The sequence below is a fragment of the Mauremys reevesii genome, linkage group 2 (genome assembly GCF_016161935.1).
Source record: "Mauremys reevesii isolate NIE-2019 linkage group 2, ASM1616193v1, whole genome shotgun sequence".
Classification (NCBI taxonomy): Eukaryota; Metazoa; Chordata; order Testudines; family Geoemydidae; genus Mauremys; species Mauremys reevesii.
This window is the reverse complement of record NC_052624.1, coordinates 110,984,841-111,010,903: the sequence shown is the minus strand read 5'-3', so window position 1 is coordinate 111,010,903 and position 26,063 is coordinate 110,984,841. Positions and strand designations below refer to the sequence as shown.

The following is a 26,063-nucleotide window of genomic DNA, read 5'->3' as shown; positions in this document are numbered from 1 at the left end:
ACTTAGGCTTTGGCTACACTTACACTTCAAAGCGCTGCCGCTTTGTGCTAAGTGTAGTCAAAGCGCCAGCGCTGGGGGAAAGCTCTCCCAGCGCTATCCGTACTCCACCTCCATGTGGGGAATAACGGACAGCGCTGGGAGCCGCGCTCCCAGCGCTGGGGCTTTGACCACACTGGCGCTTTGCAGCGCCGCAATTTGCAGCGCTGGAGAGGGTGTGTTTTCACACCCTGCTGCAGCGCTGCAAATTTGTAAGTGTAGCCAAGCCCAGAGACAACAAATAAGAACCATAGATATGTTGCATTTTATGGAGCATTAAGCAGAGTCAATTAAGTTACTGTGTAACTCAGTGAATATGCTTTTCTTCTCTAGAAATAAATATCTATAGCTGTCCTAGTTTACAGGTCCTATGCCAAAATCTCCCCCTCCCCTTCCCCCCCCCAAGTGATGAGTACATCAGCCTGGTCCTAATGCCAGCCCTTCCCCATCCCTTCTGCATCCCCAAAAACAATTCTCCTGTTTGCCTCCTCCCATCTAATGAAACCCTCTCATCTAGTGCAGTGACAAGTGCAATCCCTCTCCACTGCTAGAATTCCCCCACACCTGTCTCCACTGACAGTTCTACATATAGCCACTCCTCTATAAATGTATGGGCTTCAAAACAATATTGAGAGAGATGGTGATCCACAAAGAATCAGCCGGGGCATATGCTGTTAAGGGGAGGAGCGCTGTCCCCTAGGACAGCCACAACTATCAAAGCAACAGATAGATTATTCTCTAATCCAGAAACTGGAAACACTGGCAGCAGCAAGGTTTATTGCTTTCTCTGGTCCAGCACCAAGATCCAGTGTTGTGCAGGGCCTCGATATGCAATAAATAGCACATCCCGCCTATACCGAAAGCTGGCTCTGACAAAGTGTATGAACTTCCGCTCTTTTAAAATGTAAATGTTCCTTCACTCCATACCCCCATGCATGCCCCATCCCAAGCACAGAGAAGAAACCTGTGTAATATGATTACTTATTTACAACACACTCTTATTTCTTCCCTTATAAACTATCAGTAACCCAGTGTCAATTTGTATTTACTCCCCTATGCTGAAGTTATTAAAAAGAGTGTCTCAAGTGTGTGGTGTACTGTAGTTTTACTATGGAGAATTTTGCTCCCCAACAACTATCCCTGGACTCTCTGCAATACAGTAAGAGATCTCGGTTTTGGTAATGCTGGGGCCAGGTTGTGTGATTTGGTGTGGAAAATCTACATACACGTTTATTAGTATGCATAATTGTCTCCTAAAGGAAAAGTCATGCTATTTTGAACCAAACACACTCATTTTTTAAAAAACAAACATGTCGGTTTTGCCAAGATAATTGCTTGAAGCTAGCAATTTTTGTAGAAGTTTTTTTTACACAGTTTTCCACCATTTTAATTAAAATACAAAACAATTTAAAATATTTTCTAATATTTTCCTAAAATATTTTACTATAAGAGAATCCTCTGTGTTTCTCCTGGCTTCTGTCTCTATTTTGGGTGACAGTTCAAAGCCCTCAGCTCTCAGGTGGTGCTGTTTTTTGAAGTAGTTCATGTACATCTGAGCTTAGACAAAATTAAATGGCCCTCACATGCTTAGGAGTGGTGGAGCACTTGAGAGAGCATTCTCTGGAAATCCTAAGGCTGGCATGTTCTTCCCACTAGCAAAGTTTCCACTTTAAAAATGAAAGAGAGGAGTGAGATTTCAAGGTTATAGCCAGCTTTGTGAAATTTGTATGCTATATGCTGTCTGCCACTCTGTCTCTCTCACATACACAGGTTTGCACATGCACACAAACGCAACACACTCATACATCCATACGCTGGCAAATAAAACACTTGTAGGGAGGTGTGGAAATCTTCATCCGTGGATTTTTTTTTTTTAACATCTGCCATTTGGTGCAATCTGATGCATTCCAAAAAATCTCAAGGATAAGTTCTCTCTCACACCATTCTCTTACTGGTTTTGTCGCCTTCACAGGCCACTGAATGTCCTCTGAGTTTTCCCCTATATTCGTTCTGCTTCCTCTTTTAGTTTGATTTAACCAGTTATTTGATCAGTTACCCAAAAGATCCACAAATGCAGTACCACAGCCCTTCAATACAGTAGCTAATGCTGAAATTAAATTACAGTGGTCCTTTCCTGGTGTGCATATTTATCATTGCAGTGCCACATACTTCCATATCTACCCTTTAGTTCCAGCATACACCTCTCTCTCAAAATGCCTTCTAGCAGACTACAATTTTTATTCAAATAGCTAGCTGTCCCTTTAGCATAATTGTAATAAAATTGCATTATAAACCTGTTCTTAACAATTGTGTAGAAGAAAAATCTTATTGAATAAGATTAGCAACTAGATAGTCTAACTGAGTGAATAATTACTGCAGGCTAATTAGTATGGTCTATTTTCTTCTGCTCTATGAATCTTTGGGACAGACTGGAAGAGCCATTACCAACCGAGGAACTAATCCAACGCTTCCGTGCCAACATTGTGATCAGTGCAACAGAGTCTTTTGAAGAAGAGAAGTGGGCTGAGATTTCCATCGGTGCTTTGTGTTTCCAGGTACAGTCTGACTTCAGTAATACTTTTCTGTTATAAAGCATTCTGACCTGAAAACAGAGCAATTCTTTGCAAAATTTAGGCCAGGGCTAAACTACAAACTTACATTGGTATAACTATGTTGCTTGGGGTGTGAAAAATCCATCCCCTGGAGCAACCTAGTTATATCAGCGTAACTCCCGGTATAGATGGTGCTATGTTGCCAGGAGAAGACCTCCCATCAGCATAGCTACCGCCTCTTGCAGAGGTGGATTAACTATGCCAATGGGAGAAGCTCTTCTGTCCATGTAGTAGCATCTTCACTAAAGTGCTACAGCAGTGCAGCTGTCCCACTGCGTCGCTATACATGTAGACAAGCCGTGACTGTGATGTAAAGGCAGGTTCTGTCAAATGTTGTCACTTTTTTTAAATTTCACCAAATCACCAATTTCCCTTTGCAAATGAAAAGCATTGTTCACCACCAAGAAAAGTTCCCCATGGCAGTTTTTGAGGCAGAAACCTTTGCCTCTTATTTTCATTAAAAATGTATAGATTGAGGCACATCCACAGAATATTTTAGCCCAGATTATGAGAAGCAGCCTTCAATTTCAAATGCCCTAATTTTAGATGTTCACTTGGGACATAAAGTACCTCAAAATGCATACCCAAATCAGAAGCCATTTTTGATATTTTAAAAAAGCAATCAAGACATACTCTTTCATCACAGTTTTTAAAACATCACCTGACTGACAACTGCTTTCTTTACTTAGGAGTTTTGCTTGTTAGTAAACATAATATAAGTACTTTTAATGTAAAAATTAAGCTAAGGGGTAAGGTGTATAATCTTGAATTTTCACTAGTTCTTGTATTTCTGCTTGACACCATAGTGTCTAGGTATCGTTTTAGTTCCATGAATCAGAATTTTATAAAGTCACTATTTAGCCCAGTTGTTTTTTAAGTTACACACCCTTAGAATGGGAAATAATTACAGTAACAGTTACCACCGTGGCTAAATGAAGACGTGTTAACGACAACCACTGCCCAAAATAAAAGTTGTGCTGGACCAACGTGACCCTTTCACATAGTCACACACAAAGTTCATCACGACTGTCAGACACACCTTTACAGCTGTGTCAAGCAGCAAGGAAGTCGGCCTGATCAGTGTTCTAAGATCAGCTATGGGCAGCAAGCCTGATGGAATCAAACCAAGGTTGAAAAGTGCCATAGCAACAGTAGAGGCAGCAAATGGAAGTTGTTCCCACACAAACACAAATTCCAAGCGATAGGCACAGAGAACATAGGATAAAGAAGAGAACTTAGAAACATTTTGTACAGGCCACTGCTGAGATATGCTGATTTCTATGGTTTACAGCCTCATAAGTATCTTGAGACACTGGAGTTACCATCTTGAGTTGTCCGCATATGTGTGTGAGGGTGTTTTGGGAGTTGCGGGGGCTGGGGGGTTAAGTTGTATTAACCTCCTGTGTCCTTTTCTGGATAGTGCACTCGATTAGCTAACCCACTGCTGATACACCAGCTCTAAAGAGCCCTTTTTGTCGGCCCATTTAATGGGAGATTGCATTCCCTGATTCTGATGCATCTCTTCTCCCTATATAGAGTTGCATGAATGGAGATTACGGGCACCTTTGACTCCTGGGCTACCCAAACTGGGTACAAGCTATAGCAGTTATCTATAAAAGGATCTTACAGTCCAAACCTTAACAATCTCAGTGTCAATTCACTCAGATTGTCTCTTCCTATTCTTATCAATGTCTCTTTTTGTCTTAGAGAAAATCTTGCCATCTTTTTTTTCTATTATATTTAGGGCTAGCAAAAGAAAATTAAGAAATCAAGGGTCTATTTTTGTTTCATCATTTATTTTAGCATTGAAAGAAAAGATCCTTAAATTCTACCACTGTTATATCAGTTGCAATGTTAGATAATGTTCTGATTAGGCATGGGTGAATCAGCTCTGATGAAACAAGAAGCAACCTGGGCCTTCACCCAAAACTTCAACTTAAATTTCTCTGAGGTTTGAAAAATGTTTCAGCTCTGTACTTCAGCAGTTTTCCTGGTTTCTTTCTGGAATAGTGAAATTGGAGAGGAATACAAACCAAAACTGCAGAGCTGAACTTTGCAGAAGAAGGGACCAGCATTCAGATCGAGATTAAAATTGGGCAAATGACCTCTACCTTTGTAATGAGCCAAACAATGACTCCAGGTCCCAGCAGCCCAGATTTTTAAGGGTATGTCCACACAGCAGTGTAAGCTGTGGAGTTTGGAGGGAGTCCACACAGCCCAGGCGCTGCTGCACACTGCTCGGGGGTGGGGATGGAGGCAGAGTAGAGCAGGAGCCAGGAGGCTGTCCTGCAGGGAGTGGGATCTGCTGGGGAATATGGGGTCATCCTCCCCTAGCCGTGCTGAGCTGGGAGCCCTGCTGCTCCTCATCCCTGCAGGGCAGCTGCTTAGTCCCCGCTGCACTCTCTGGCCTTTGCTCCTGGGCCTCCCTCCCTGGGGCTGCGTGTGCATCCTGGCAGCATGCACCAAAATCTGGCTGTGGACTTGTGACCAGGAAGCAGCTCTCTTTGCAAAGAGCTTCTTCTGATCCGTCTCCATTGAAAACCCGGCAGTCTCTCTGATAGCGTGCTGGCAGACAATGGGTTAACACTGATCTGAGCTGCTGCGCACAGGGAGGTGTGGCTTCCCTTTGCAATACAGTGCAATAGACTGCACCACAGATTGTCGGCAAAGAGAGGACTAAGGAAGTTGCCCCAGGGAACTCTGGGATACATCCAGAGGACTGCCGGGACTCCAGTCAAACTGGGGCCATATGCACACAGGAAAGCAATAGGGCTCAGAGCCTATGTCCCATCTGAATATGGGTTCGGCCTGTCCAGCCCTCCAGGATCCTGGGACCTTAGGTTCAAGCCCTAGGTTAATACAATTGGTGTGTGGATGCAAGGGGGGTTAGGCTTGAGCCCAGGCTCAAGCCCGGGCTTACATTGCTGTGTAGCGTCAAGTATCAGATGGGTAGCCATGTTAGTCTGAATCTGTAAAAAGCATCTGACGAAGTGGATATTCACCCACGAAAACTTATGCTCCAATACATCTGTTAGTCTATAAGGTGCCACAGGACTCTTTGTCGCTTATTGCTGTGTAGACACCCTAAGGGGTCAAAGGTTGGTTGGAGGCTGGGCCAGGAGAAAGTTTTGTTGCTAGAGCCCATCTCTTACTGAAAAATGGTAGAATGGCTACTCCCCTAGTATTTCCAATCTGGATGAAATCAATGAGTACTAGTCAGTTATGCCTCAGATAAACGAATGAACCTTTTGAGATTCACCAATCCTCATCATTATGATTATTTTGTTAATATTTGTATAGAACTCCATAAATACGCATCATTAAAGTAAACTTTGTGTACCATGCCTAACTCAATCCCATGCCTAATACAACATTAACTGCCAAGAAAATACTGCAGGTTAAGCCAATGGATCAAGTAATTCTTGTGACAGAAATCTGGGTTGCCTTTGATATTTCGTCAATGAAGAAGCCAAGTGTGAGACTTTAGGTAGCGATCCACATATGCGTCAAATGTTGATTTGTTTGATTGGTCCATATCTATACAATATGTATTTGTAGGAAATGTATCACCTGGAACATAGAGGTGGCTTGTTCACTGTTCTGCTTAATGATGCTGATAAATGTGTGGATAGCAGAAGTGCTGATGCAATGACTAGAGGCTGTCATAAAAATAACTGCCCTTTTCCTGAGCTCAGTGCACTGTAAGAGAAAGAGAGGCAATTGTTTAGCAGCTTGTCTATAGTATGTACCAGAAGAAAATATATGACTTGCCTCTGCTTGTCTGAGTCCCTGTTGTTCTTTGCTCAATTAGCTATAATAAATATGAGACACAGCAAGTTAAGAAATTTCTTTGTGGGTTAAAACACTTAACAAAGGACAACCTTGACCTGCAGCCAAATCATATTAGTATTATTACTATTTATTATTTGTACTGCAGCAGTGCTCAGGAGTCTAACTCAGGACCCCATTGTGCTAGGTATTATAAAAACAGAGAACAGAGTTACATTCCAATTTAAAGTAGAGATTGTCTCAAGCAGCAAAATTTTCTACTGATATTGATATCAAACACCCCCAAACTTAGGGATATTTGGAGCTTGGGTTTTGGTTCTGTCTGATCTCAGAAATAGTATAGCTGAATGATTTTAGAAATTTTAGCCTTTGTCAGCAACTTAAATAGTCTTTTTTAGCCTCTGGTAAATCCTTACTTGGGCCTGGTCTACACTGGAGGGGGTGAATCGATCTAAGATACGCAACTTCAGCTACAAGAATAGTGTAGCTGAAGTCGACGTATCTTAGATCGACTTAGATTGACTTACTTCGCGTCCTCACAGCGCGGGATCGACAGCTGCCGCTCCCCCATCGACTCCGCTTCCGCCTCTCGCCCTGGTGGAGTTCCGGAGTCAACAGGGAGCAAGTTCGGGGATCGATTTATTGCATCTAGATGAGACGCGATACATTGATCCCTGATAGATCGATCACTACCCGCCGATCTGGCCGGTAGTGTAGACATACCCTTGGAGTTGATGCAAATACAAATGAAATAACAGGAGGAATTATGTTAATGGTGCTTGATGCCAGTGAAATGGTACCAGAAGGTGCTACTGCACTGAGACAAAGCAAAGCAGAGGAAAAAATCTCCTTTTTTATGTCTTATTCTTTCTTTTTAATAAAATATCGACTATGCTAGAATTCAGCAATGTATTATCTGAAGAATCCGAGCCAAATGTATAGTTTGGATGATTACACTGGAAAGTTTTACTGTCTGTTTTAGATACACGCTAAAGAATCCAAATGACACCCAAATCAGCATATAGAAACATTTACAACATGACTTTTGATTATTTGCCCCATTATCTGTTTAAGCATAAAACTCAATCTTATAAAAGTAAGGAAAATTGCATGAGACTATGGAAGTTGAAATACTGTAAGAACTGTTGATTACTGTAGTGTTCTGCAAAAGTTTCTGATGCAGTAATTGAGTGGAACTGGCATGTGTCATCTTTATTCTAATCCCCAAAAAGACAAAAGAAATTCACAGCAGTGTAGTTATAGTTCATCTTAAGAAAATGCAGATTTTGCTTTCCTAACATTCACAAAATACCACTGAAAAGAATGCAAAATGAGGCTAAATCTGTTCATTTCAGTCACAGTGAACAAACATGAACCAAATCCTATTATCTTACTTAAGAGAGAACTCTTCTGTTCAAATCCTAAAGGCAATACCCAATTTTTACTCATTCTTCTCCCAGTCAAACTTTCCCTTTATGTTAATGAGCCAAACAAAGTCAGTGGGAACTATAGGTGCTCAGAATGTCTCAGACTTAGCCAAGTGGGAGTTTGCCTGAGTAAAGAGTGAGTAAGAATTGAGTAAGGACTTCAGAATTTGACCCTTTGACTACATAGCTGAGTCAGGTGAATATGATTTAGACCGTTTACATAGTACGAAAATGTTCAAAAAGGTCTCTGAAATGTTTCAGTTATTAAAATACCATGAAGGTCAGAGACTAGTGCTAATATGTAACTGTTTGACTAATATGTAACTGTCTGAGAACCTATTTCTGTTGAAATTTCAGGTTGTAGGTCCATGCAACAGATGCCAAATAATCTGCATAGATCCACAAACTGGACAACGAAACAAAGAATTTCTGCAGACTCTGTCCTCCACCAGAGGTAGAAAGGTCAGTGTTACCCTGTAAAATATCCAAGCAGAAAGGTTTAGAGTCTTGATGATGTATATAATGTAGCATCTTTTGCTGGAATATTCAATGTTAAGGTGTAATAATCTTCATTTGTCTTGTCTGCAGAAAGATGTTGCATTGAAATCCTAACATGACATAGTTTATTTATGTAAAATGTTCATCTCATTCTTGGTTCATACATTGTTCATTAATGTACAGGAGAAGGAATATGCATTTTTACCAAGATTTGCTATGATTATTTATATATCTTCAGCTTTTTGATGTATTTATTTTGATTATTAGGAACACAAATGGATTCCTACTAGCCTTTTTTATTATTCAGGAGCAGAGACCTTCAGAAAATCATTGTTAGCCTACACAATGTTTATTACAGAAATATTGCCTTTATTGTGAAAGTCACAACCCTGGAAGGGTGGATCAGAGATGTGAATATGGTTGAAGAGAAAGCTGATCAAAGAGTAAAGAATAGATTTGTGACTATTTGTGAATAAAAGGGCCTGGTATGGTTCATTTTGGTTCCTGAGGTCATGTTGGTCTGGAACTGTGAGTGTTCAGACAGCCACTAGGTATCCATGAATCCTAAAAGAATCACAAATTTCACCATGAATGTTTGTCTACATGAAAATTCACTCCATAAATTCATGATTATATACTGTTCACTATTCTCCTGTTTATACAATTTGTTATTCAACCAGGGAGCAAAAGCCATACTATGTGACATAGCTGATCAGTCATACAATATGATTAAAAATAGTGCATAGTCAAAGCTAACAGTTTGTGGAGAAATTATTCATTCAGACTGTGCAGCAAACACTTATACACATGGATTTTATCTGGATAATTGGGAATTTGGATATTCTAGAGGCAGGAGCCATTCAGCAGTGGGGTGGGCTCCCACGCGGCTGTGGGTTCATTCTTCTCCTCTCAGTTCTGGCCAGGGGTCTCTGCTCTGCCCCAAGGTCTCTGCTCTGCCCCACTCCTTGCATTGCCACAGGACTGACAACACCTGATCCCTGCAGGCACAAGGTGTAGGGGGAGGCTGTGGTCCTGGTGGGCCCCACTGTCAGGGCCCCACTCGCTCACTCACTCCTGTGACAGCAGGACTGCAGATGCCATTCAGCAGCAGGGTAGTCTCCCCTGCAGCCAGGAGCTATTCTTCCTTGCTGTCCTGGACAGAGTCTCTGCTCTATTAGCCAAACCTCCACATTATCCAAATTGCCTCCTCATCCCCTAGCATATGATACAGGCTGCGGAGGGCACATGTCTCATGCTGGAGCACAAGGAATAGATTTGGATAATGCAGAGGTTCGGATAATAGGGTTTCAGAAAAACAAATTTATTCACTGGAAAAAACCAGGATCACTTTGAACAATTCACTAACCAAACAAGGGGCTATATTTGTAATGAATATAATTTGCAATGAATAGTTCAGTCAGCTCTAAAAGCTAACCAGCCTGGCTCAGAGTAAAATGACTCAAAAAGGATAGGTTGGGGGGGATGCACTTCAAGGCACAATGTCCTGCTGATTTGAAAAGGAGCAGAATGTATTCCTAGCTTGTACATACAGATGACAGCATCGTGTGCACTAAGTAGCTGGGCTCCTGGCTATACCATGAAGCCTGAGGACAAGAGCTCCTTAGGGCAACCGTGAGCAGCTGTTGCAGTAACTGGGCCCCTGTACTATGCCCTCTTGAGTACCAAGTAGGAATCCTGCCCTGCTGCATAACAGTTTTGGTCGGGGGAGGTGTTGACAAGACTCTCCCCACCTCACAAGTGCCACCCACACTAAACTTGGCCCCTAGTATTTACTCAGTCTCCATTGAGGGAATCCTCTCCAAACTCAAGGAAATTCTCAAGAGGCAAGAAAACTCTCCCTGGGACATAAGCTCACAGAAGAGACGGAAATGAAGCGTGTCCTGCATACTCCCAACAGCAGTGATAAGCTTCTATTTGCATTTCTGATTTAATCGTAATCAAAGGCTCTCTTGATACAAGTACCCCTAGAACCAAATAATGCATTAACACACAATTCAAACAAAGGGAGCAATCTGTTCTCCTTAGAACCTAGCATCAGATAAGTGAATTATGGCAAACAGAGAGAGCTGTAAAACATATTGCTGATACTCACAGAGGGGAAAGAGTTCTGCTCCCCAATTCTTGAACCTTTTGCCATTCATGGTGGAGAGGGTGTTCAAATGCCTACACAACTGAAGATGTGCAACTCCTTTGGTAGTTCAGGTGCCATATATCTTCACCATGTTCTTTCTTCTGAGGTGTTTACTATCTTTTTATTTGTGAGGGTCACAGGAAGATAGCAGTACACAATTATACAAATGCAGTGGAAGAACCCTGGCAAAGTGTTAGCGGTAAATAGTTGTCCATAAGATAGTTATTACAAGTGCAACAAGCAAACAGAGTGAACAGGTTTTAAGTTAATAGTTGTTACATGGCAAATCCACACATAATAAATGCACTGTTTTTGCAGCTTGGGTAGCCAAGTTATTAAAGGCAATGTTGTGTAGATACTTTAGCATTGTAGAAATAAGCTACATTATGACTTAACTGGCATCACAGAGACTTGGTCGGATAAGTCTCATGACTGGAATACAAGGGGTACAGCTTGTTCAGGAATGAAAAGCAAAGAAAAAAGGGAAGAGTGTTGCATTATATATCCAGAATATATACACTTGTACTGAGGTCAAGAAAGAAATAATGGAAAGTGTCTGGATATAAGATAAAAACGGGGGTGGAAATAGGGTTGGTGTCATGGTTAGGGGTATCCTGAAAATCACCAAATCAGGAAGAGGAAGTGAATGAGGCATTTCTAGAACAAATGACAGAAATATCCAAAACACAAAATCTTGTAGTAATGAGGGACTTTAACTACACAGATAGTTGTTGGAAAAATAATATGGCAAAACAAAATTTCCAGTAAATTCTTGGAATATACTAGGGACAACCTTTTGTTTCAGAAAGTGGAGGAAGTAACCAGGGGGCAGCCCTTTTGATTCTGATCAAATGGGAGGAAATAGATTGTGAATGTGAAGATGGGAAGTGATTTGGGTGCAAGGGATCATGAAATGATCCATTTCATGGTTCCAGGGAAAGGAAGGAATCAGAGCAGCAGAATAAGAAAAATGGACTTCAAAAAAGCAGACTTTAACAAACTCAGAGAACTGCTAAGTAAGGTCCCATGGGAAGAAAATCTAAGGGAAAAAGGAGTTGAGGAGAACTGGCAGTTTTTCAGAGAGACAAAATGAAAGGCACAACAGCAAACTATCCCCACGAGAAGGAGAGATAGGAAGAATAGTAAGAGGCCAATATGGCTCCATGAAGAGCTCTTTAATGACCTGAAAATCAAAAAAGGAATCCTACAAAAAGTGGAAACATGAACAAATCGCTAAAGAATACAAAAGAATAGCACGAGCATGTAGGGACTGAATCAGAAAGGCTAAGGCACAAAATCAGTTACACACAGCAAGTGACATAAAAGGCAATAAGAAGAGGACAAAGAGGACCCAGGGAATTTATAGACCAGTCAGCCTAACTTTGATACCTGGAAAGATACTGGAAGAAATTATTAAACAATCAATTTGTAAGCAGATAGACAATATTAGGGTTATAAGGAATAGCTAGCATGGATTTGTCAAGAACAAGTCATTTCCTTCTTTGACAGAAATACTGGCCCAGAGGATGGATGGGGACGGGGAGCAGTACACATGTAAATATCTTGATTTTTAGTAAGGCTGTTGACACAGTCCCACATGACATTCTCATAAGCACATTAGGGAAATATGGTCTAGAAGAAATTACTGTAATGTGAGTGTGCAACTAGTTGAAAGACCATACTCAAAGAGTAGTTATCAATGGTTCACTGTCAAACTGGAGGGTGTATAAAGTGGGGTCTTGTAGGAGTAAATCCTGGGTCCAGTACTAGTCAATATTTCTGTTAAAGACATGGATAATGGACTGGAGAGTGTTCTTATAAAATTTGAGGTTGACACCAAGCTGGGAGTGGTTATAAGCACTATTGAGGACAGGATTAGAATTCAAAACAATCTTGACAAATTAGAAAATTGTTCTGAAATCAACAAGTTGAAATTCAATAAAGACAAGTGAAAAATATTACATTTAGGAAGGAAAAATCAAATGTACAACTACAGAATGGAGATAGGTGGTAGTACTACTGGAAAGGATCTTCGGGGTTATAGTGGATCTCAAACGGAATATGACTCAACAATGTGATGCAGTTGCAAAATAGGCTAATATCATTATGGGGTGTATTAACATGAGTGTCATATGTAAGCCAGGGAGGTAATTTTCCCACTCTACTCAGCACTGGTGTGGCCACAGCTGAAGTCCCGTGTCCAGTTCTGGGTACCACACTTCAGAAAGATGTGGATAAATTGGAGAGAGTCCAGAGGACAGCAATAAAAATGCTCAATGTTTTAGAAAACCTGACATCTGAGTAAAGGTTTAAAAAAATGGGTGTGTTTAATCCTGAGAAAAGAAGACTGAGTGTTTGCAGTATTGCTGTAGCCGTGTTGGACCCAGGCTATTAGAAAGGAAAGGTGGGTGATGTAACATATTTTATTGGATTAACTCCTGTTGGTGAAACAGAAGTTGTTTTTAAGCTATAAAGAGCTCTTCTTCACTGGGGGACCAGAAAACTGTCTTCAAATATGTTAAGAGCTGTTATAAAGAGGATGGTGATCCATTGTTCTCCATGTCCACTGAAGGTAGGACAAGAAGTAATGGTCTTAATCTGCAGCAAGGGAGATTTAGGTTAGATATTAGGAAAAGTTTTCTAACTGTAAGGGTAGTTGAACTCTGGAATAGGCTTCCAAGGGAGGTTGTGGAATCCCCATCACTGGAAGTTTTTAAGAACAGGTTGAACAAACACCTGTCAGCCATGGTCTAGCTTTATGTGGCCCCTCAGTGCAAGGAGTTGGACATGATGACCTGTCAAGGTACCTTGCAGTCCTACATTACTATGATTCTATGATATCAGATTCCACATGTTTAATAAAAAAGCTAAGTATCAAAATATACTTATGAAATATGAAAATATAAATGAAATATACTTAGCATAATATGAAACCATGTTTCATATTACAGTAAAAGCTTTGTTATCTGGCATGTTGGGAGAATGTGGGGGTGACGGTAAGTCAAAAATTCCGGTTAACTAAGAGGGAGGGAGTTTGGGTACGGGAGGGGGCTCGAGACAGGGTTGGGGCACAGGAGGGGTTTCGGGGTGCTAGATCCGGGCGGCACACCTCTTGAGCAGCTCCCCGCAAGTGGCGACATTTCCCTGCTGCTCCTAAGTGGAGGTGTGGCCAGGCAGCTCTGTGCGGTGCCTCTGCCCGTAGGCGCCACCCCCGCAGCTCCCATTAGCTGTGGTTCCTGGCCAATGGGAGCTGCAAAGCCAGTGCTCAGGGTGGGGCAGGGGCAGCGCATGGAGCCCCTATGTCCGTTTCTCCACCTAGGAGCAGCAGGGACATGTCACCACTTGCGGGAGCCATGCGAAGCCAGGTAGGGAGTCTGCTGGCCCCGCGTCAACCGGACACCTGGCAAGCCTACTGAAGATCAGAAATGCCAGTTTATAGAGCTTTCCGGTTGATAAAGTGCCAGATAACACAGCTTTTACTGTAGTAAGTTTTTTCATGACAAAAATATACCTAAATTTAGCAACTTAGTTGCCCTACAGTAGAGCTCTGCCATCGAGCTATAATAGTAAGTTAAATTAGAGTAAGAAATACAAAGATCATCAAATGTTTATAGCTGAAATAGTATTTTTGCCTGATTTTTCAGAGATGCAAAGCATCAGGAGCTCCAGTTGAAGACCATGGGGGTCTACAAGTGCCTAGCACTGCTGGAAATCAGGCCCATTAATTTTAGCTAGTGACACACAGATTGTTGTTGATAACCTAACATAAACCAGAGCAATGCAGCCTATCCAACTGCATTTATTTATTAAAACTTCGATAACGTTGTTTTAATCAACATTCAAACACGCCTGCAAAGGAAACCTGATGACTACTACTATCAATTTTAAAACAACACTAGTTAAGAATTCCATCTAATTTTTGTGGCCAAGTCAAAAAAAAAATAACTCTCCTTATGTGACAGAACTCTGTGATGCTGGAGGTTCCTAGGTGTATGTTCTATAGTAAAGTAGAAAAGACTAGACAAGCATATAAATCAAACAGAATTCAAAATACCTACTAACTCTGCCTAGGGCGCTACCCTATGTGAAATGCACACCGTGCATTTCCTGGGTGTCTTTGCATTAATATTGTACTGCGTTTGCCATAGTGCAGTGTCCCGCTGTAGATGCAGATCACCTTGTAAGACTGGCTTCTTGTTCAGTTACCAGAATTAGTCATACTGTTGCAAACCCCATTATGCACTAGTGCAGTGTACTGATATTGCCAGTTTGTTCTGGTATAACTACTGTTCATGGATATAGCTATACCAAGACACATTTCCCTACCATGCATTTACTCAGTAAGGGTACGTCTTCACTACCCGCCGTATCGGCGGGTAGCAATCGATTTCTCGGGGATCGATATATCGCGTCTCATCTAGACGCAATATATCAATCCCCGTATGCGCTCATGTCGACTCCGTAACTCCACCAACGCGAACGGTGGTAGCGGAGTCGACATGGGGAGCCGCGGATGTCGATCCCGCGCCGTGAGGACGGTAAGTAATTCGATATCAGATACTTCGACTTCAGCTATGTTATTCATGTAGCTGAAGTTGCGTATCTTATATCGATTTTCCCCCATAGTGTAGACCTGCCCTAAGGGTATGGTCCTGCAAGATGCCAAATTTCCCCTGGGCCTGCAAAGCCTCCTTTGCTCCCAGGGATGTCACCATGAATTAGGAGTGCTCATCATCTTGCAGAATTAGACTCCAGCTTATTGGACTGTTTACACAAACTTTACTAGAGCTAGACAATGACTTCTCTTATCTGATTAATCGTTATCACTATCATCATCTTAATGATACAGTGCTTTACACTGTGCTAGTGCCTTTCATTCCAAAGATCTGAAACACTTGTACAAACATTAATTACTGTACTTAAACTTTGCAACACACTTGTGAGTTAGTGAATTGTTCATTATATCCATTTGCTACATATTGGTAAATGTGGCCCACAGTGTGAGAGTTTAATTAGTCAACTGATAGACAGCAATCCCAGTAATGAAATCAAGAAGTGCTACCTCTCAGCTCTCTAAATTAAGTTCTAATATGCAGCGCCTTTAATGTGATGGTTACCAGTTCAAGCAAGGCTGTATTCTCATCAAGTTATAATCTGAACTAAGTAGAAAATGAAGAGAAGTATTTTAAAAAGAAAGTCTCTTCTGTCCACCTCTTTGTCAGCCCTAGCACCTAAGGCTATTGTCTTGTGGAGAATCAGACCCAACATATTTATGTGTGAATAAAGAAGTATGCATTGCATGGACCCATTTATGTGGTATATATAATTGAAGTAACACTTAAGAATGGCAGTACTTTATATCTATCACCCAAAGGGAAGATAAGGACAGTACTATGAGGATAAGTGTATTGCACTCAGATGCCTGCTGTTATGTATTGTGCTTTTACCACACAAGTGGTTTGACATTTTTCTCCCCTATTGTGATTAAGAGCAATGGGAAGCTAATGTTACTCCTCCCATGCTGAGATCAGAAGTATATAAAGCCATAGACATCACAGCTCAGGACTTTCTGCTTCATTCTTGGATTGTATTGGAGAGGTGGTATGCAGAATAAAATGCCCTTGAAGTCAGAAAGGGGTAGGCACACAGAGAGATTAAGTGGTTCATAACTGCAAACTATAATCTCAGGGACTGAAAGCCTCATTTTTTTTAATAGTGAAATGTTAAAAGGACAAAATTCTAGTTTTTGTGATCTTCGAAGTAAAATTGGCTTGGCATGGAAATCTTTTTAGGAAGGCTTGTTTTGCTATTTGTTGTCAAAAATATTGCTGATCTAATAATTTTTTAAAAATGAATAAAAATGGTAAATTTGCTTCAGTGATATTAAACACTTTTGTTTACCTTTAGTTAGCACAGAGTACTCATCCAAATAAGTATTTGCACGACTATTTACACACAGCCATCTTGAAAGCTTTTTGGAAGTCATCCAATTAGGGAGCAAAAAAAAATAATAATGTCACTTAGGTGGCTGATCAAAGCAGCAAATTTTGAATGGTGGCTATTTGAAATAGTGTTTGAGCAATCAAAAATTCTGAAATATGTTCACATGTACAATTTGTTTAATAATTTCAACTAATTAACAAATTTGTAAATATCAAAGTTGGGTCTGAAATAATTCAAAAAAATAAATTTTCAAAAAGATAAATTTAATTGTACACTGTGAATAATTTGTCCAATTATATTCTAGAAATAAACCAAGAAGTCAATACAATAACATGTACACAGAAATATATTTGTATTATAAATAGTAGAGTAAGTTTATTTAGAATGAGTTATGAAATTTGTGTGAAATGTGTTGCATTGTAACCTAATATTTTATTCATTTTACATTATTATGTTTCTGTTTACCTGATATTTGCAAGTAATACAATTAAGGCACAATATTAGCTTTGCATTATGTTATGGGGAAAGAAACCAATTCCCAGTAGGTTAACTACAAGGCTGAAAACAAATAATTGATGCCTGTGAAGAAAGCAGTTTATTGCCAAGAAAAAGCAAAGTGGGAGTAATCATTTAATGCAATAGAAGATTTTTAAATAAACTAGACAGTAATATTTGAATTTTAATGTTATGGCTTATCTGGATCATATCTTGGTAGCTACAGTTTTTGAAAAGCATCTTGATACATCATTATTACCTAATGGTTTTCAGAATTTCTGTACAGCACTGATTCTCAAATATGTTACCATGGTACCACACTTGAAATAGCTGTGCAAATTAGCTCAGGCCTCACCTTCACATGTGACAGAGACAATATTCACATACATCAATTATTCACTAAATAGGGAATCATTGAGAGTGAAGGAGGAAAGACACCAGTGGCACTGGAACTGCACTGGCCCCTGGTGGCAAGGAGGAGTCATTTATGATAAACACTGGTCAGTCATGGCAGCCCTGCTGGATGTCTGAGATCCCAGCAAGTCTGCGGAAACGTATATAAGGAGTTTAAAAAAATCCCATGCAGTTTTTCTTATTTTCAAGATTGTAAATTAAAAACTGAGACAAGAGTTTCAGGCCCACTGAGATACTCTCCAGGCCCCTGCTCTTCACCTTGCCTAAAAGGAGAAGACCTCTGCATTGAGCCATGCTCACTAATTCTGCATTAAGACTTAAAATTATTGTATATTTCCATGTTACCTTCCTTTCATAGGACAAGAAAAGTATCAAGCATATTTTTCTAAACTCAGCTACTACCTGGCTGTTATTTACAAAAGGCTCATTTACTTAACAAAAGCTCATGCTGCAGAACGTCTGTTAGTCTATAAGGTGCCACAGGATTCTTTGTTGCTTTTACAGATCCAGACTAACACGGCTACCCCTCTGATAATTTACTTAACAAATATTTAATTAACCTGATTAGGTTTGCTCTATTTCTCAATTTCAGTTACTTTATTTGAATTCTGACAATGGAGCTACTCAGAAAATGGAGAGGGGGTTTCATGGAAAATTATGACTTTTTGTCAAAAGGCTCAACCTGAATTTGTTTACAGTTTTCAAAAATTGAAAACTGAAAAAAATTGCCTGTGGACTGCCAGAAACAAAAAAATTGATCAAAATCTGCAATAAAAAAAGGAAACACTTCAGTTTTCAGCTGAAAATTTTCTGTTTTCAGGTTTCTGTTTTTCTAATGAGAAATCAAAATTTTTTGAGTCAAGCAGACACTTTATGTGAAAATTTTCATTTAGTTTAAACCTCAATTTTCACTTTTAAAAAAGTTTTAATGCATAAGTGACAATTTTCTTTATCTTAAACTATTCTAAGGATTTGGGAATATTTTTCAAGATAGCAAGACCTTTCTTGCACATTTTTTAATTTACCAGCAGTTAGGAAACAAAAGCATGTTGGGGAAAACACACCCTGAATCACCTCAGTAGTGATCAGTTTATTTAACATAACATTTAAAAAATACATGCAAACATCTGTTGCAGTCAATAGGACTATTCATATGCTTAAATTAAGCATGTGGTCAGTACTTTGCTGGACTGGGGCCAGACTGTTCATCACCTTAGAGAATCAAAACTGCAGCACACAAGATAGATGAAAGGTCAAGGAGTAAGGCTAAGTTTTTGTCATGGATATTTTTCGTAAAAGTCAGGGACAGGTCATCGGCAATAAACAAAAATTCACAGAAGACTGTGACCTGTCCCTAACTTTTACTAAAAATATCCCTGACAAAATGGGGAGGCGGGGTCAGCACCCACTGCTGCTGGGGCTCTCAGGGCTGCCCGCCATGGCTGGGCAGCTTTGGGGAGTCGCCTGCCACCTATCGCAGGGTGCCCCCATCAATGTGGGGGCTGGGAGCGGGCGGGGGTGGGGGTTGGCTAGGAGCTCCAGCCAGGCAAAAGAAAATGTCATGGAGGCCAATGGAAGTCACATATTCTGTGACTTCTGTGACCTCCGTGACATAATCATAGCCTTATCAATGAGTGAAGCAGCTGTGCAATATTGTTTATCTCCATTGTTCAGTATTTACGTGTATCACAGGGATATATATATATATATATATATATATATATATATATATATATATATATATAAATATTTCTAATATTTATCTGTTGGATGGCTTCACAGCTAATGACAGACACCAAGCTACAGCGTTACTAATCAACACAATTCAGAATATTTTCAGTAAAATTTACCAAAATATTCATGAAAACAAATGAAGGGAACATTCACAAAGGCTAGTCAGAATGAAGTTCTATTAACAAAGCAAATAATGCATGGTAGGAGATGCAAAGCTTTGCTTCACTGTTTGAACATATGTGCATCCTTACGCGGTTTAGGCTGTGGAAACTGAGCTCAGAAATACATTAAATATATTTCTCAGAAAGCCAGAATGCTAATTAGATTACCAGGTTGTGAGGAGTGTAAATTAAATAGGTAAACTAAGGGACTGGTGTTGAAATATTCTTTTATTTATCCAGTTACTTTCTAGGTCTGCATCTTGAATAACTTGACATTGACTCTTGGTTACCAGCCTGTTGTATTTAATTAATGAAAAACTATTTAATAATATAGAGTTGGTAGTTTTGTCCTTATAGCAACATTGTTCTTATGAACATTATCTTTGTCATGAGATCTACTGGAGATTTGACAGTTCTGGATTTGGCATACACTGATTATTTTTTCTTGTTCTTCAGACAAACTTTGGCATATATCTGATGAACCAGTCCTTGTGCTCATCCCTTCCAAATATCTTGTCAGTGGGATCTCAAGTATTTCCAGTGTTGAAGGAAGATGGAGAAATTCCAAGTCCTCTATCCAATGAAGAAAAAACTTCAGGATAGTGTCTTTGGCTGGACAAGTTGTACATGCATAATTAAGGCTCTTTAACAAACACATTACATGTATTTAAAAAATCTGGTAATTATTAAAAAAAAATCTATGGATTTGTTTCTGATTTTATTCTACTCAAATTATTTTTTTGTTTGATGAAGATGTTAGAATCCTCAGTCTGTACATACCCAGTAATTACACACCACCTACTCTTTTTTAAACCCTCCCGTGAATATGTTGCATCAGTCCTAACAATTCACTTAACTCAGCTGCTTCAAGATGCAACAGGTTTGGGCAAGATTTATTGCAGGGTGGATGACTCCAATACTAAGTTTAATGTTGTTGCCATAAAAAAGATCTTAATGATCTTAATGGTCTGTTCTTCCCTGATCCCCAAATGAGTCCAACAATTTATGATACTCTCTTCAAGGGTGCTCTCATCCTTTTAGTGGATCTGAAATCCGATTACTGAGCTTAGGCTGGTTGTTCAGTCTATTGCATTATGGTAGGTGAAATTCGAACCCTACTAAAGTCAATGTCAGAACTTCCACTTGGTATGCTATGGGGTTTCCCTGGGTTAATGCTGGCGCAGGCTGTACATAAGGCTTTTGACCTACAGCAACCCTTGGTTATTTCAAATTTGAATAGAGCCCGAGAGCACAACAGTAGGCCTGTTGAGAATCTTATGTCAAACAGTCAGTCTGAAACAGGAATTATTAACATAGAGTCATAGAGTTTAAGGCTAGATCATCTGGTCTCCTGTACATCAGAGGCCACCAACACCAGCCAGGACCCACGCACTAAACAGCTAAAATTAGGTCCAAGTATTACAGCCCACAGGAAACTAAACTGTTATGTGAATAGAGAGAGACCAAGGTGTATGAATGTCTGAGGCCGCTGCAATGACAAGGAATTGACTGAGATATACTCAGATATACCAAGTGACCCCCACCCTGTGCTGCAGAGGAAGATAACCCCCCCCCATCCCAAGATCACTGACAATCTGACTTTGAGGAAAATCATTTCCCAACCCAACATATGGTGATCAATTAGATCCTGAGCATGTAACCAAGAACTAGCCAGCTAAGCATGTATGTGTGTGTGTGAGAGAGAGGGAATGCTTGGTAGCACCTCAGAGCACTGGTTCTCCCCATCAAGTGTCCCATCTCCAGCTGTGGCTTTCTCTGATGTTTCAGAGGATTTAAGAACAGAAGACATAAACTACAAAGGACCCCCCAGCCTACCAGGCTCCGCCCCCCACCATTACAGGCAACCCCATCATATAACCCCTCTCTCAAATTTATCCAGCTGTCTCTTAAAACTAATAAAAGTTGCTTGCTCTCTTGATTCCTATTGGGAGGCTATTCCAGAACCTCACTTCTCCGAAGGATAGACATTTTCTAATTTCCAGCCTGAATTTGTTCATGGACAGTATATACCCATGTGTTCTTGTGCCAATTTATCCCTTAGTTTAAATAGCTCTTTGTCATCCCTAGTGTGCATCCCCTGATATATTTATAGAGAATAATCACGTCCGCCTTTAGCCTTCTTTTTGCTAGACAAAACAACCCAAGCTCTTCCAGTCTCCTCTCATAAGACAGGCCCTCCATTCCCCTGAGCTCCTAGTAGCTCTTCTCTGCAACTGTTCCAGTTTGAATTAATCTTTCTGGAATGGAGGTGACCAGAAATGTACACAGTATTCCAAATGAGGTCTTACCAGTGCCTTGTACAATGGCATTAATATTTGTCTATCTCTACTGAAACTGCCTTGCTTGATAGGATTTTTTTTTTTGCTGCTGCATCACATTGGTAGCTCATAGACATCCTGTGATTAACCAGTACACCCAGGACTCCCTCCTCCTCTGCTACTTCCAACTGATGAGCCATATCCGAGTCTGACCTGGGGATTTATAGCAGACCTCTAACACTATCCCAATAGAATCTCTTCTACAATCCTTCCCTTAAGTGATGTTGAGGCAAACAGATTCTGTTTTGTCCATGGTATCACTTAGTATTTCTTTGCCATTTACTGGGGTGACATTCCCCAGGGTACAGTCTGGACTGATGGACAGCTGTGTCCCCTCAATCACTAACCTGGGGTGGCTTTTATGCTGCTTTGTTGAGAACTACCACTCCTGGTCTGTTCACACACAGCCTCCAGCAAGCAAAATCACTCCCAGCTGAAATATATGAGTGCTTCTAGCCAGCCACTCCTGAATTATATTGCACAGCAACACCCGCAAACTTCCAGTTACAGACTTGTCCCCAGGAATGTGCATCTTGTACCGCCTGGCTCTTTCCTTCTGGACAATACAAGCTCATAGAAAGTCCATCATTTTATTAAAAGAAAATGATATGCACAAAACCTGTTAGCTCAAATGGAAATTGCCAAACAATTAAATCTAAAAACACACTGGTTTAGATAAAACAAGTTTATTAACTACAGAAATATTTTAAGTGATTACAAGTAATGAGGCACAAAAGTCAGAATTGGTTACAAAGAAATAAAAGGTAAAATGCAAATAATACCTAACTTAACAAGGTAAATGAATTTAAAGCAAAAGTTTTTCTCACCACGTGCTTTTACCAGCTGAATGCCTTCAGTCAGGAGTCCTCCCCCAGTTCAGTGTTCCTTTAGGTATCATTAATGCCATGAGAAGAGAGGTGATTTATGGGCCTTTGTGCCTCATTTTTATATCTTTTCCTCCTTTTTGAGAATCATCTCCAGCTCGGGTTCAGGTGACAGTAAGTCTGTTTCTTTGCTGAGATGTAAATGTCTCGCTCACAACATTCTTCCTGCCAAAGAATGGCCATTTAACCAGGTGACAGTTCATTTGATTATGTTTACACCTGGGTGAGGTGTTGGCTAGCCTTTTGTCTCTGTGGAACTGGTCTGAAGCTGTTTTCCCAGACTTGGAACATGCCTTATGAGGTAAAGTTCATAACTTTACATACAGTGTTGCCTCACAGATTTTACCAGGATAATAAATGCTCAGCAGATTCTGAGTTTTCAAATGATCTCTCAAAAGGCACACTTTGTACAGAACGTATCAGTGCCTTGTAAATAGGGTTATCATAAGAGTACAGACTGTCACAGCCACTTCGTTGAAGAGCAATTCTATCCCGCCACCTTTATCTTTTTTCTCTCTCTCCTAAACAGCACAAACACATCACTATCTATATATTCCAGCCAGGAGTGCTATTCCATCATGTCTGTAATCCCTATAATATCTGGTTTGACCTCCTGCATCAGTAGTTCAGTTCCTCCATTTTATTGCCCAGACATCTTGCATTTGTGACAAGTATCTCAGTTGTTTCCCTCAGACCTCACCCAGTTTTCTAGATGAATTAGATATAGTCCTTTCACCTCCCTGACTACTACTCCAAACAATATTTGTGCTTTCTTTCTCCTTGCAGTCCAGACCCTTACCTTATGATGTTCCATTATCCCTTACTATGTCTTCATTTAGCTAGTTTTAATTCTGGGTCTTGAAGCCAGGCATGGAGATTTTAGGAGTTTCTCCCAACCTTCTCCCTTCATATTTCTGAGCTGAAAGCCCTTTTTATCAGTTCTGCCAGCCTTGATCCTCAAAGGTTAATGCCTCAGGTACACAAGTGAAGTCCACCTGTCAAAAAAGTCATCTTTCTGTGAAGACCACCCAATGGTTGATTATCCCAAAACCTTCCTTGTAGCACCAGTCCTTGAGCCATCTGTTTATCTTCATTATTCTGTCATGCCTTCACCCTCCTTCTCTAGGGACCAGATGTATTCCCCTGAAGATCACCTGAGCTTTCACTTCTTTAAGCATCTTACATGGCAAAGCATCATCTTTGACCCATTCCAGTGAGAATCTAACAGTGTCATTCATCCCAACATGCAGCACAGTTAGTGGCATTTTTCCCCTTACTCCCATCAGGACCCTTTTCAGCCTTACATCCAGATCTCATATCCTTGCTCCTGACAGCACACTCTTCTGTTCTCTGAATCTGGTCTGCTGACAGACCGTTGATTCTTCTTAGTATAAGAACCCAATCACATAGATCAATCTCTTCCTGGTGTTGGTATCAGTCTGTTTTTGCGCTCTCTCGCAGTCCCCTGTACATCACCCTCATTTTTTCTTATGCTCTGTTACCTAACTATCTCCATTGCCTCTTCCTCTCTTTGGCAGAGATTGGCTGCATGTCTATTCTTCTTCACCACCCCATCTGCTGTCTGTTTCTCGTTGTTCCCCAATGCAGCAAACCTGTTTATCCATTGAACCCCTGTTAGCTGATCTCTTTCTCTGCTTTGTCCTTAGTGTCACATTTTTCCATGGATCACACGGCTGTTCTGCACTCTGCCTTCCAGATCCTTTTGTTCAGCAGGCATCCACAAATCTTGAGTTGTCTGTACCACCTCCTCTTTTCTACTGCATTATACCTTCAAATCCCCATCTGAATTCCATCATTGTGTCTAGCTCCACCTTTAACCCTTGGATCTTTTCTGCCCTGACCTCTATCATGCATCTAGCATGCATAAGTAGCTTCCATCAGATACCCATTCAAGGATGATATATCTCCCATAGCTTCTGCATCCTACCATCTATTTTGTCTCCTCTCCTCCATTGGTCACTTCTAGTGTGGCCTCAGTAGTTATCATTGTCTTCTCTTCCTAATCCCTACTCCTAGAGAAAAAGAGAGAATGACCCTTGTGATGGGATGCCCCCCTTTTGGGGTACCACTGAGCCCACCTGTTCCACCAGTCTGGGATCCCTTACACTGCTCTGCTGAGCCAGGCCTTCTCTAGCACACACACAGGTAGGGACACACCCAGCTGCAGAAAGACACAGACACTGAAATCAGCTCTGTGTGGGAAGGTTTGCGGCTAGGGAATTGCCCAGCACTCAAGTGCACACCCCCTCTGGAGTGTAAACCCAAAACTGTATTGTTGTGCGCTGCACAGAGAACTGTACAGTGTAAGGTAATTGAAATTCGCCTTCTCCCTCAAAGTAGAGGAAGACATGCACAGCTTTTTGCCCCCCTCTCCCGGTTATGAATTCCACAAACTGGGTTTAGAGAAAACAAAAACAAGTTTATTAACTACACAAGGTAGATTTTAAGTGATTATAAGGGATAGCAAACAGATCAAAGCACATTACTGAACAAATAAAACAAACATGCAAACTAAGATTAATGCATTAAAAAGACTGGTTACAAGTAGTAATTTCTCACCCTAAATGTTGTTTTTAGGCATTTCTTTCACAGGCCAGACACCTTTTCCAGCTTGGGCTCAGTCCTTCTCTCCTTTCTCTTTGTTTCGTAGACGTTTCCAGCAGTCATCCTGGGCGGAGAGTCAGTGAAGAATGAACCAAAATTAACTCACTTCCCTGCCTTAAATAGCTTTTACATATATCAGGAATCCTTTGTTTCCCAGTTTGATCCCCACCCCCTATTAGTGGAAAAATACTAATAGTCCAAGATGGAATCCAGTACCAGTTGACATGATCACATGACCTTGCAGTGTCAAAGCATCCATGAGTCAAGGTTGTTTGCAGCATCCCAGGAAACTTCTCAGGAAGGTGGGAGATTAGCATCTTCAAAATCTTATTGTTCCCCCTAATGGCCCTGTCTGGTAGGTGTTCCCCAGGTGTAAACTCACTTGTAATTGATACATAGTCAATATTCCTAACTTCAGATACAGAAATGAAAGAGGCATACAAATAAGATAATCACATTCAGTAAATCATAACCTTTCCAATGATACTTCATGTGACCCATCTTATATAAAACATATCTTAGTTATGCCATATTAATATCGTAACACATCTCTATGAGGAATACAGGGGGTAATGTCACAACCCCCCACCCGGGCCCTCAAACTCTCACTGAAACTGCTAGCCAGTCTCTGCTCCAATGTTCGCTATTGACTGGCTTGTACACCTAGCCAAACTAGATCATCACTGCCCCCTTGTTAAGCAATATTAGCAAACACTGGATCAAGTCAGGACATAAAATTACCATTCTCCTCTCAGGCCAAACTCCCACACTAACTCCACTGTTAGTTGCTAGCTGTTCAATGCCTCGCACAGAATCTGATGTATTGGAGAGAGGGAATGTATCCAAACCACTGTAAATTTGAAAAGCTCAGGAAGGCTCTTATTCTTTTAAAGAACTGGTTTCCCATACATAGCCCTACAGTTCAGTCTGAAATGGCTGTAATAAATCTCTAAA

At 40.6% G+C, this 26,063-nt stretch overlaps 1 protein-coding gene across 1 annotated transcript in view; it reads left to right on the top strand.

Annotated features, from left to right (window-relative positions):
• The window catches only part of MOCOS (molybdenum cofactor sulfurase), a 373,116-nt gene extending 353,150 nt beyond the window's left edge, over positions 1 to 19,966 (top strand). Inside the window, exons 13-15 of the mRNA XM_039527389.1 lie at positions 2,465 to 2,591; positions 8,222 to 8,326; positions 19,718 to 19,966. Of these exons, the coding sequence (XP_039383323.1) occupies positions 2,465 to 2,591; positions 8,222 to 8,326; positions 19,718 to 19,864 (379 nt within the window). The 3' untranslated portion in view covers positions 19,865 to 19,966. The remainder of the gene's footprint in view (positions 1 to 2,464; positions 2,592 to 8,221; positions 8,327 to 19,717) is intronic.
• Positions 19,967 to 26,063: the final 6,097 nt, after the last annotated feature.